General features: G+C 31.6%; 5 protein-coding genes across 5 annotated transcripts; 3 read left to right on the top strand and 2 right to left on the bottom strand.

Moving 5' to 3' along the window:
- The first annotated feature begins 1820 nt into the window (after window positions 1–1820).
- On the top strand, window positions 1821–2126 carry Tsp_12235 (conserved hypothetical protein). Its single transcript, XM_003367227.1, has one exon. The coding sequence runs from the start codon at window positions 1821–1823 to the stop codon at window positions 2124–2126; it is 306 nt and encodes a 101-aa protein (XP_003367275.1).
- Window positions 2127–4439: 2313 nt separating this feature from the next.
- Tsp_12236 (hypothetical protein) lies at window positions 4440–5719 on the bottom strand. Its single transcript, XM_003367228.1, has 3 exons — window positions 5582–5719; window positions 5173–5469; window positions 4440–4514 (listed from the first exon to the last, which is right to left on the bottom strand). The coding sequence occupies exons 1-3, from the start codon at window positions 5717–5719 to the stop codon at window positions 4440–4442; spliced, it is 510 nt and encodes a 169-aa protein (XP_003367276.1).
- Window positions 5720–6390: 671 nt separating this feature from the next.
- Tsp_12237 (hypothetical protein) lies at window positions 6391–7214 on the top strand. The gene is made up of 3 exons (XM_003367229.1): window positions 6391–6644; window positions 6970–7009; window positions 7125–7214. Exons 1-3 carry the CDS (start codon window positions 6391–6393, stop codon window positions 7212–7214), a joined length of 384 nt encoding a protein of 127 aa, XP_003367277.1.
- A 1045-nt stretch (window positions 7215–8259) lies between these two features.
- Tsp_12238 (conserved hypothetical protein) lies at window positions 8260–8998 on the bottom strand. The gene is made up of 4 exons (XM_003367230.1): window positions 8981–8998; window positions 8862–8930; window positions 8590–8671; window positions 8260–8402 (listed from the first exon to the last, which is right to left on the bottom strand). The coding sequence occupies exons 1-4, from the start codon at window positions 8996–8998 to the stop codon at window positions 8260–8262; spliced, it is 312 nt and encodes a 103-aa protein (XP_003367278.1).
- Window positions 8999–9360: 362 nt separating this feature from the next.
- On the top strand, window positions 9361–11024 carry Tsp_12239 (hypothetical protein). Its single transcript, XM_003367231.1, has 4 exons — window positions 9361–9384; window positions 10479–10580; window positions 10708–10832; window positions 10958–11024. The coding sequence occupies exons 1-4, from the start codon at window positions 9361–9363 to the stop codon at window positions 11022–11024; spliced, it is 318 nt and encodes a 105-aa protein (XP_003367279.1).
- The last annotated feature ends 1096 nt before the right edge of the window (window positions 11025–12120 follow it).

Here is a 12120-nt window from a genome sequence, read left to right on the forward strand (position 1 = left end):
TCATCGTTGTTGTCAAACAATTCCACAACTGTTGGATTTCTATCCTGAAATCAACAAAAATCAATAATGCATTGCAGAGAGCAATGCAAAATGTATGCAATTCATGCGTAATATAAATTGATAAATGTTCATTTAATTAATATCTTTTACTCGCTTAGTTTTTAAGAACGGTTAGTTCTTCTTGTATTTATGCATAGATAACATGATTATAAATAATTTAAAAAAAGAATTTTTTCATTAAAATTTTTAATTGTTGGTAAATAACAAAGATTTCTTTATAATTTCCCTTCACAATCTTTTCATTAAAAACTTATTTCAGTTGATTGAAAGATATTTTTAACTCTTTAAAAAGAGTAATTATATTAGGTATTCTATCTACTATAAAATTACAACGTAATGATTATTTCATTCACAAACTACATTATTATTCATTTTTATTGATGCATTTTACTGAAAAATCATTACTTATATTTTTTGAAATTTTAAAATAAATTCAAAATCTTTTCTAGGGTTTTCAAATAAGATAATTTTTAGGTCAAAACAAACTTGAAAGTAAATAACAAATCAAAATGATGAATAACATAAAAGCATCTAAAAAAAGCATTCCTATTTTAAAAAATAATAAATTTTACCAGATCAGACAGTGCAGCAGTTGCTAGAAATAAAATGGCAAACCATGCCATAGATGAATGCATTATCTAACTGTATTGGATTCAATGTTGCGTTTTTTAACTCAGCATTCCTTTAAATACTGTTTCTTTGTTAATTTCAAAATTACGCAATGTTGTATTTTTGGTATTTAATACAGCTAAATAAACATGCAAACTGATTAATTATTGTCCACAGTAATAAAAAAGGAACATATTTAATCACGTAGAGTTTACTTTAATTGCATATATTTGTATCAAATATTATGATATGTTCGTGAATATGCACTATCTTTGCATATACAAATATTTAAAATTATACGTAATGTAACATTTTGTTATTTAACGTGCTTAACCATATTCGAATAACTTTTTCCGTTATGAAAATTCAAATATTAAAAATGAAAATTAATGCCGACCAAGATGCCTGAGATGAAAATTAGAAGAAATATTAGTACAATAAATTTTTAAATTTTTGCAGACTTACTATACATTCAAATTGAGCTGCTTACTTTAACCCTTTCGGGCCCACCGTATCAATTTTGATACATAATGTTTTATGCCCCATAGCTATTTACTGAAATGTTTTTGTTAGCCATGCTTGTGTTTATGTATTTTTGACATTTGTCTTAACAATATTTTATTGCCATTTTTTTTCTCATCTTAGTAGATTTTTTATAATGCGCCCTACTGTACAGGTAGGTGAGACGAAAAAACATGAATTTGCATTTTGATGTATAAATTGAGAACTGAGCAGAATTTAAGGATAATAATTTTTTTACTAGTAGATGCTGATGTGAAAATGATGTTAAAATTAACTGCAGCCTCTAAAGTTTTTGGGGTGCTGAGTAGAGTTCCTTAGAATACCTGTATCAATTTTGATACACTGGGCTTTAACGGAAACTGCGCATCATGTTTACTACCCTCAGCGTACTCAGATTCGCTTGCCCAACCCCGTATTACTTTTCTGAGAAAAATCATTTAGGATGTCTAATGAATTATTGTCAGATGCAATCAATAACATTTCTGAAAGTTTTGCACCATCGCTCATATTTATTACTGAGATCGCGTCCTCACTACACGTCTAGTAGTTGCTGTAATTTGGTAGTTGCTGCCCCATGCACCTGTCAATAATTAAACGTTGGAATCCCAAACATTAAAAAAAATTACAACATGAATATGGGTGGTATAGACCTGAACAACATGCTTGCTGCTCTATACTGCATTGAACACAAAAGTCGAAAATGGACCCGTCGCATTTTCTTTTGGATCATCAGCACTGCCATGACAAATGCATGGCAACTGTATAAGAGGGACAGAAAGGAGATGCCTGGAACATGCACAGGCACATTGGACCTACTAAGCTTCACTTGCCAAGTTAGTCAGTCCTTGTGTCTTGTGAACTTCCAGAAGCCATTCTCGTGCGTCTTCTCCAACGCCACCCCTGACGTCAAGACGATTGGGAAGACGACCAACTGACGTCTCAAGAGAAGTAGCAAAGGACCAAACTAGCCATTGGCCAGAAATCACTCAAACGCGAAGAAGATGCAGACTGTGTTCTAAATTAGCGACGTGCCTGTGCAAAAAATGCAGTATTTACCTATGCCTAAGTAGCAACAGAAACTGCTTTACAGAATTTCATAACTAAATAAATATTTCTCTGCCTATTACTGCATGATTGCGTACATAAGAACAATAAGCGTATGCACAATTAGTTATAGAAACGTGTACTCCTTTGAGGCCCAGTGTATCAATTTTGATACAGCTCTAAAAATGGCAATAATATTATTCAAACAATAAATCCTATTAGAATTTTCATAAACACACCATAACATGTTTAAAGCGCATATTAAAAAAAATTTTGCTTCACAGAAAAAATTGCTGGTCTGAAAGGGTTAAAATAACAGTCAACTTTATGGAAATCAAATTACCAAAAATTCAAAATTTTTCTTTTAATCATTAAAGTATTATAAAAAAGTTGTGTTTTGCCATAATTTATATATATGATCATACAATGTGTAAATGCAGCACATCTGCAAATTACAGCGCAAACAATTGATTATTGATTCACACTACAGGCTTATTATTTAGAATATTGCTTTTATTGTTTTGGAAACTAGATTTGTTCAGTATACACCATTACTTCCTTCATTCAAAAACCAAATCGATCGTACAGTTCACTTCTTTATTCCATGATATTATTGAAACGTCTACAAATAAAATGCATAATTAATAATAAAAATATAATAAAAGGAAATAATATAGGTAAAATAAAAATATTGAAATAAGCATACATTTTCAACATTATTAAACGAGTGCTTGACAGAATTATAGGTTGTAAAATTTGAATTCATAGGGGATAGACTGTTCATTCAGTTATAGCTAGAGTTGATTAAGAAAGCATTTGAGTTCCTGTGGTATCTGCCTTTTATTTCTTCTGCCATTTTTTGAGAAAATAAAATCATTTATTAAATAAACTTCATTCTTGAAATGACTTATTAAAATTAACATGTAATTAGATTTTGCATTCCTTTGAGCTAATGCATACATTTTGCTGAACAATAGCAAAGTTGTGCAAATTAGTTGTACATATTTTCTGATTTTCAGTTTCAAACAAATTTTTGAAGGAATATATTATATCATGTAATGCATGCTGCATGTTGAACCGATATCAACAATAATCTTCATTCAGGAATTATTAATTGCACTGCAAACATTATATAAAATTTTAATTATTTAAATTAAATATCAATAAAATCAATAATATAACATTATATCACAATGAAGAAAAGTAGTATTAAATCATATCGAGCTAGTGTCTTAATAACCATAGATATGGAAATTACTTTGCACAGTTACTTATGGTTGAAATTTAAAATTCAAAATTTAGATTAACGTTTCTCAGGCGGGGTTATTATAAACGTTACAGTAAAAAATTACTCAGTTTCTGATCTTTATAAAGTTGTAATATATTCACTTATATTTCTTATAACGGGTACAACATTTGACTAATCTACGGCCTCTAACAAATAAAACTAATAAAATTTCAAATATGGGCTGGCGTAGACAACCAATAAATTGCAAACTTGCAAAATAGACAGATCAGTGATACTCCATCACATTTCAATGATAATTTGGGCATATTAACATTTTAAATTTCAAAGCATAGTGATATTAAAGATTAGTTTGCTGTTAAATGGAAGGCATATTAGTATTTAAAAGTGGTGCTAATTTTTTACAATTAAAAATCCCAACTTGGAAAGTGTTAAATAAAAAATCCCTTAACTTTCAAATTTCACTGATTACAGATGATTATTATTTCAAGTGAAAAATTGCTCTTATTCTTTTATTTTTTCAAATTTCTCTTTTATTGGGTTCATACAAATTTAATTTTATTATTATCCAACTCCATTATTGAACTGAAAATGTCAAACACGCAAAGAAAAGCGCAACAAATGAAAAGAAGAGCGATAATACTAAAAATATGCGAAACAAAATTAGCGGTTTTAAATCCTGAATTTTTCATGAAATAACGTATGCAACGTTTCATTTTCATTTCTCATCTTTTTTCTGTTTATCTACATGGTATCATACATTTTTATTTGTAACTGCTAAAAAATAGAGGTGTTGAAAGAACTTGTTGCATTTCAATTCTTCGCAGTAATAGCTTGTACGCTTGAGCAAGCTACGTAATTTTAGGCCTGAGAAAATGAAAATTTCTTCCGCATAATACTGCTATCTGTAATAAAAGCAGAGTTAAATTATTACTATTTTTACAAGAAAAATTTCCATTCACATTATTGAAAATATATCATTAGAAACTTCCGTGTTTGACAAAAAGCACTTTGCAATCGGTAGCTGACATTTCTCAAATTATGAAAATATAATACAAATCCATAAAGCATTTTCTAAAGAATTAGAATTTCAGAAAGCTTTACAAATCTTGCAACATATTCATTTTGTTCTGCATGGAAACCTCGCTTCATATCTTCAATGTCAACCCGCTCTCACGGCCTTTTAATTAATTGCTTTTGCTTGTTGAAATCGATTTGGTCGAACTGGCTAGCTTACTGTTAAATGTCATCCAAATAATCATACATCACTTCAATAAATTAATTTGCTGAATAAATAATTTCTATGATAAATCTAATGAATTAATCTGTTTTTATTAATTTAATTGTTAATAATATAATAATAATTTAATTGTTAATAAGATAATAATAACAGACATCCACAACTACATGCATAACTGTGTGCAAATATCAGCAAATAATACTAGCAACAACATGTCAAAAAATTGCTTGATAGGAACATCACACCATATTTAATTACAAATGCACTAAAGAATAAATGCAAATCCTTTAATTCATCAAAAAATGTTCACAATTTTGTAAAATACAATTTTGGAAACACTTAACAAACAAGATACATTTTAAAAAAATAGCAGATTTCTATGATAATATATAAAAATATATTGAATAAAATTTGTTATATATGTAGCGGTCTTCTGCACTTTCTTGTTAACATCATCAGAACGACTCCTAATGAAGAGAGGAACGTTTGTTGCTGAACAAACAACGGCACACCAACACTGGTCAAAAATTATCTGTGTGTCTTTCCGTTGATATCCGCTTTCGTGTCCGGTGTGGAGTATGCTTCTGGCCATTTTGAAAATTAGTCTTCGATCGTCAAGATGCGCCTTTTTCCCTGTTCTGTCTGTTAGAATGGCTCTACGATGTCGATTTCCATTCGACTTATAGGATACGGGTATATCTGCGGTTGTAGTTGTCCTCTGTGACGCCTGCTTCAGCTCTTTCAACGACTACATTCTTGGCATTTCCTACACCAATCAGCTACACCTTCGCATAATTCAGTGTGGCAAAATCTCTGAAGTACTTTTCACAGAGTTTTCTTTTTTCCCAAACCGTCTATACTTTCAAGGCTGCTGTGTAGACCATGAAGAATTTCTTGTCGCAATATTTGTGGCACCACAAATGGATATCATGTCTTTCCGTGATGGTTGCTGTTTCCGAAGTAGCAGGCGGAATTTTTACCATCATTTTCTGTGACATTTCTGTGAGAAAAGACTTTGTAGGATCTTGCTACTGTCAGGCGGGCACCTGGTTAGAAATGCCAATGCTTCGTTTCGTTCCGCTTCGGCTTGGGATAGCGTTGAGGTAATGCTTCTTTTACTTCGGCTACCTCCACCGCTAGAGCAGAAGCTGCGCGTTCTTAAGCAGCGGCTTCTGTTGACCTACTTTTGGCTAGGCCATCGCTAATAAGTCATCAGCCAGTGCAAATGCTGCTTCACTTATCGCTAATTTCGTTCTGTCCAGCACCATTTCCTCCTACCGGGCTGATTTTGTCATCTCGGCTAACGGCTTTTCTTCCACTCGAACTAAGCAACTCTCATATTCTGTTATCGAATACGCCACATATGAGTTGATTTTTGGCCATCTGCATTTGGACTACTTCGCCTACTGTAGGAAATGTTTGTTTTAACAATGATACAAGTCGACCACCGTATGACTCGTCGATTTTTTCAATTCTTTGTGTCGCACGTGAAAGTTCCATGCGTCTTTGTTAGTGGTTAATCTGAACGCGTAGTTGGCTTAACAGACGGTATTTAAGGACGCTGTGAACGCTGTAATTCATTTTTAACAAACGTCGTGCGGGCTAATGTAAAACCACGCTCGCATACGGGCGAACCATCTAACAAGGGGCGCTATCCTTCTCTGTCAACATGGACAGGGGTAGTAACCACCGAGTGGTTCCTTGTTGGATCCCACGGATGTCATCAAATTTAACTGTCTTCTTTCTTGTTACCGTCATCAGAACGACTCATAATGGAGAGAGGAAACGTTTGTTGCTCAACGAACAACGGCACACCGACACCGATCAAAACAATACGCACACTAAATCTGGCGCACACACCGAGACTTCATCACTTCCGCCTTCTCTGTTCGATATCGTTCTAGCCAATCAGAATTCAGCTGAGTTTCTCCTTTGTTGATAGGTGGCGCTTCAGCTTGTGATCTGTAATCATTTAATCGTAATAATAATTATTAGTGTTGTGAGCTATTTTCGTGTTTTTTTTCCGTTAATTTCCGCTTTATTTGTCACTAGTTACACATATATACGCTATACTGAAGATTATTTGCGTAGTAAAAAATGAAGTATTCATCTATCTCGAAAGTCAGTTAAGAAAAGATAATTAGAAATAAACCACTTAGTCTTCATGTGTATTGCTCTTCATTGAAATTTGAATACAGCATCAGCTAGATCTGGGAAATGAAATTAAAACTAGTAATAAATTTTACAGTACGTCCATATATTTACATAAAATACAAAAAAGTAATGTGGTTAGTGCAAAACTGATGAAAAGGTGGTGATTGCAGCATTGGCGTTCTTACATCAGAAACATTGTAAAAATGTAACATGTGTTGGAAAATAGAAAGTGAAATGTCGCTAATCAAGGTTCACGTGAGCAAAAAGAGACTACGCCGGCGAAATGTTGCAAATCATGGTTTACGTGAGCGAAAAGAGACTACGCCGGCGAAATGCTGATGAAAACAGGAAGAAGCAGAGTAGCGCGTAGGCGTAGTATAAAACCGAACCTGAATAGCGACCAAGCGCAGATTGTGCTTGGCGTGCGCGTTCAGTGCGTTCAGTCGCTGTTGAACGTGTGCACGCGTTGGTTGTTTTGAGACATTGTTTCGTATGTTTGTTGGATCGTCGTTCAGCAGATAAAGTTTGCTACAACCAAGACTGTATTTTGTGATAGCTTGATTAGATTGAATCGGCTGATATTGTGTTTTCGATACATTGGAAAATGATCATTCATGTTTGATTGATCAAATTTGATTCAACACTTTTTGAAATGTGATAATCGATGAAATATTGACAACCGTTGAAGAATTCACTTAAGTCTTCATTCAAAGATTGGATAAAAAAGTGAAATTGATTTTCTTATGGCACCGACTACCGCTGTTTGGTTGAATGTCAACGTTGGTGAGGTTATTGGAAAAAATACGGAATGGACAAACAACAACAACAACCATCCAATCGAGTGGACATCATTCGCTGTGCATCCAACGAAACCACATGATGAAATTTAGCTGTATGGATGATTATAAAGATACAGTATGCTTGTGAATAAAAATAGATGTGTGAATCACTTTCTATTGAAGAGTGAATTGAAATATTTTACAATGCTCGAATCAGATGAGCTGATCTGTCTGTCATCTCATCTGCTTGATTCAAATACACTGCGTGGCTTATACAAAGTGGACAAAGTTGCTTTTTTGTCGCATCTCGTTGGTGACATGCATATTTCAATGGTTTCAAGGATTGTCATGTCGATGGCCAGAATTCTCATCTACGTGAGTGCACATCAATTTTTCCAGATTTGTTATGCGCCTGGCAGTGGTTGATTCACACCCATTTATTCAAGAACTTAATTTATGCTGAAAAAATCTTTCAACATTATTAATTTCAATTTTGGTCTGTGATCTTCGACGAATTGTCTGACGACAGTGATGGCCTTAAAAATTTCTTCGTCAGCACTTTCCGTAGCTTCGATAAATCGCTCCAGATGGTCAACGCATTCATTTCATTCCGGGCACATTTTCAACGGGATACTTTCAGCTGTTGTTGTATCCGTGTCAGAGTCGTCACTGTCCTCTTGTTTTATGCAATGGATGTCACTTACCACGTTATTTATTTTTGGTACATCAGACGTAACAACAGCGGCGTCTGTATTTACATAGTTGATATCAAGTTCAGAAATTTCATCAAATTGAGAAAAGCTTTCCCTGCGCTTTATACTGTTGCTATTAATTCAGGCCATACTGAATTGAACCAGTCGTCAACGTTTTTAGTCTTTGAAGACCTTGCTTCGCTACATAGTCGTCCACTGCAAATGCTATGCCTTGCTTTTAACCGGCCAAACCATCCAGTGGTGCACATAAAATCAGCATACTGTTGTACTGATGTACGATAAAGCCGAAATTATTTAATGCAAACTTGAGAAGATGGAAAATAAAAATACATTCGAAATAGAAAGATGCGGAAAGTGTCGATGAGCAGTGATTCAGCGGTTCTACAGAAGATCAAGATTCAGACGAGGAGACTACAATGAAAAGAAAGACATTGCTGAAATGGATAACGAGGAAAAGAAGGTGGAAAAAACTAGCAAATGAAAAGTCAGATTACCAGGCCATGTTCACAGAAAAGCAAATTATTTGGACGATTATTTCTTTGAAGAGAAGGAGATATCGCATCCTATAAAACATTTTCTATTCATAATTATTGCAATTGGGAAAATATTGTACCTGTTGTTCAGTGTTCATTTGACTATTTTTGTTTTCTGTGGTCTGAAATAAAATATTTGTGTACTTTAAATGTGTGTTGTTCTTGTTGTTGTAATAAATCGTGACAGCATCATTTTCCTTCTCATAATTCTGCCGATCATTTATATGAGTTCAGTCGATTTGTATACTCTTATTTCTTCATTGAAAGTTAGTTCCACATATTTTTCAAAATCATCTTCTTTTATATTTTATGGGAAGCTATGTATTAAAAATAATAATTTTCCTACTGAGGGAGTATAACATCAGTGGGAAAATGGATTTTATTTACGTTTAAATAAATGGCATCATTTAATTATTGTTCATTTTTCAGTACTGCTAAAGTGAAAATAAAAATATTACTAATGGCTGTTTATGGTGAAATGCAAGTATAATTAAGGTGCCATTTATTAAACTACATTTCGTCGTTTATCTCAAAATGCGGTAATTACGTCAGTTTACTAGAAAGTAAATAAGTACAATTTTAATTGTCTCTAATAATGAAAAACTGATTAGCACCTACGTTGAATTATAATCAAAGCGTTAAATACATTGCCAAATTTTACAAAAAATATTCTATCAAATTTGCAATAATGCATTCGACATTTTATATTATTTTTTAAAAACTTTTCTGTGAAATTTTTTAAATGAAAAGATTGCTGCTTAATCATTGAAAATACGCAACAGTTAGTCACTGAATTTTACTTTTCCACATTGATAAATGCTGTGTTATATTTCATAATTTATTAATTATACTGTTTTTCTTAAAACATTCAAGAAATAAGTAAATATAAGGAAAATTTAAATAAATGCATTTTAATAATTGTTAAAATGCAAATTCCAAATATATAATAATATATAAATGTATAATAAAAGCAATTTTAGAAACAAATTCATTCATGATTTTTGTGGCAATATTTTTACAACTATTGTCTAAATTCAGAGACTTTTAATTTCCTTTTTACCACATATAATATGGATAAATACAGTGTACAACAATTCTTTGTATTTTGAAGATGCAAATTTTAGATAAGAAATAAATTGCTAATTAAAATGTACGACTCATTATTGTTCAAAAATAGAAACCATTGCAATTTGTTAATGACAGTGTGTTGAAGTTTTTAATGAATGATTTTTTTTTCATTAATTTCAATTCAACATTGAACATTAAACACTAATTTTATTTCAAGCAATCAGCTGTTTAAATTTTAAATTCATTTTTAAAAACGGTAGAATTTACGAAAAAAGAATCATTCACCAGTCATGAATTACTCTGCACTTGTCTTCATCTTTTCGTTTTGCATTTTCCACACAGCAGTGAAAAGCAACATAGATCCGGTAAACTGCTTTTGTTTCTGGCAATATCATGAAATGTTTTAAGTGCAATATATTTAATTATTTATTGAAATAATAATTATTTCAATAAGTTATTAATTTTATCACTTAATTTTTATGTAGTTATATGAATATTACTAAAATTTAGATACAAAACGTACTTGTCGTAGTGAAATATTGCACTGATAAATGTGAACAAGTGGAACCGATAAAAAAGGCAATATGCAGAAAAGAATGCTTTTTTCATGAAGTTTGTTTTGCTTAATTTGCTTATTGAATTATTAAATTTACTTTATTCAATTGATTGATCAATTTCCTTTTCCGTAAAAATGAAATTTATTACAATAACATATTAATATAATTTTTGCTAATTTCAGGCTGCGCCAATTGCAGATGCACTGCTTCAACAATTTTGCAGTGAAAGCTGCCATGAAAAATCAGATACAATCTATTTAAGTAAAGCAACCATTGAAAGCTGCATGAAAAGTTGTCTTACAACAAGGTAAAGTTCAATATTTCATTTTTATAAATAATTTTTGAAATTTCATTTCAATATCTAAAATTTATCTACATTAAGCATTGTTTATTAACAAGAAACGTTCAATTTTTTGCTCTTCTCTTTTGTAGAGGTCCAAAAAGTAGAACTACTCAAAGCAGTCCATTCACAATCAAACAATTCATTGCCAATGAATGAAAATTAAATTATTTCACTTAATTGTTCTTGTCTAAATTTCACATGATTGCAATACAGCAAGCAAGCAACAAAAGCTTCCTTTGTAATTGATGTATTTTTCAGCAGATACTATTTTTGATGCTAACACAAAATGCTCAAGGAATACATAATTGTCTCATCTTTTCAAAAATATGCAAACTGACTGGTGTTGTTAAAAAGATATTACACTTCCTAATGATTTTTAATTGTAATTTGCATAGACTTTTTCGTATTTGATAATTTAATGTAAATTACATATTGACAAAATATCAATTAAGATAAAACAATTTATAAAATAATGAACAAACATTCTACCCTAAAGACACTAGAAATTATAACTGAAATCCTTGCTTAAATATTATGAATAGGGAAATAACTGTGTGACCGCTTTCCATATATTATTACTTGAATAACATCAGATCTGCACTTCAGCCACCTATTATATCTCCCTAAAGTCTAGACTAAACTGAAATTTTTATCAACTGCAATTTAATCCAGTCAGTTTAAATTGACTGAATGCCTTTTTTCATATAAACAGCTAAATATGTGTTGGAAAATGGCAGCCTAACTATACATGCTATTCACGATAAACAGACATTAATGATATTTTTTCACATCTGCAATACTGAAAACATTAACAATGAATGATTCCATTTATTTTAAATTAAATAAGGACAATGTTTTCAATGAGTTTCAATATACAATATACACATGTACAGTTATGAGAATTTTGTTTTCAAAATTTCAATATAAAAAGTAAAAATAAAACAAGAAACACGTCAGATAATGTGAATGATTGATATGGCAGCACATAATTAATTATCAAAAGTGAAATTACATATGATCGATCAATTGAATTAAGTGTAATGCATTTCATAATCTAGCTCAAATTTAAGATATTTGCATACAAACCAACAACTGTTGAAACAATTCCAATAAAAATTAAAAAAACGTTTTTCCCATAAAACCACCATTTGTGCAAACTCGACCAACTGGAATGCATCATCATAGTAAATGATAATGGCAATTATCGGTGGAAATACATAACCCAAAACTATTCCAGCAGAACGCCAACAAA

This window comes from Trichinella spiralis, assembly GCF_000181795.1.
Source record: "Trichinella spiralis strain ISS 195 chromosome Unknown Scfld4623, whole genome shotgun sequence".
NCBI classification, from domain to species: domain Eukaryota; kingdom Metazoa; phylum Nematoda; class Enoplea; order Trichinellida; family Trichinellidae; genus Trichinella; species Trichinella spiralis.

Bases quoted from the DNA above. Each gene is read 5' to 3' on its own strand.
- Tsp_12238 (XM_003367230.1), bottom strand. The intron at 8,672-8,861 runs GTAATCTGACTT...CATCTTCTCAAG, and splicing joins TTTTCTGTGAACATGGCCTG to TTTGCATTAAATAATTTCGG. The intron at 8,403-8,589 runs GTTAAAAGCAAG...ATGTAAATACAG, and splicing joins ACCACTGGATGGTTTGGCCG to ACGCCGCTGTTGTTACGTCT.
- Tsp_12237 (XM_003367229.1), top strand. From the start codon at position 6,391: ATGGACAGGGGTAGTAACCACCGAGTGGTTCCTTGTTGGATCCCACGG. The intron at 6,645-6,969 runs GTTTCTCCTTTG...TAAATTTTACAG, and splicing joins GCCAATCAGAATTCAGCTGA to TACGTCCATATATTTACATA. The intron at 7,010-7,124 runs GTTAGTGCAAAA...TCGCTAATCAAG, and splicing joins AAATACAAAAAAGTAATGTG to GTTCACGTGAGCAAAAAGAG.
- Tsp_12235 (XM_003367227.1), top strand. From the start codon at position 1,821: ATGAATATGGGTGGTATAGACCTGAACAACATGCTTGCTGCTCTATAC.
- Tsp_12239 (XM_003367231.1), top strand. From the start codon at position 9,361: ATGGCTGTTTATGGTGAAATGCAA. The intron at 10,581-10,707 runs GTTTGTTTTGCT...TGCTAATTTCAG, and splicing joins AAGAATGCTTTTTTCATGAA to GCTGCGCCAATTGCAGATGC. The intron at 10,833-10,957 runs GTAAAGTTCAAT...TCTCTTTTGTAG, and splicing joins AAAAGTTGTCTTACAACAAG to AGGTCCAAAAAGTAGAACTA.
- Tsp_12236 (XM_003367228.1), bottom strand. From the start codon at position 5,719: ATGTCACAGAAAATGATGGTAAAAATTCCGCCTGCTACTTCGGAAACA. The intron at 5,470-5,581 runs GTATAGACGGTT...CCAAGAATGTAG, and splicing joins TCTACACAGCAGCCTTGAAA to TCGTTGAAAGAGCTGAAGCA. The intron at 4,515-5,172 runs GTTAACAAGAAA...TCATAATTTGAG, and splicing joins TTAGGAGTCGTTCTGATGAT to AAATGTCAGCTACCGATTGC.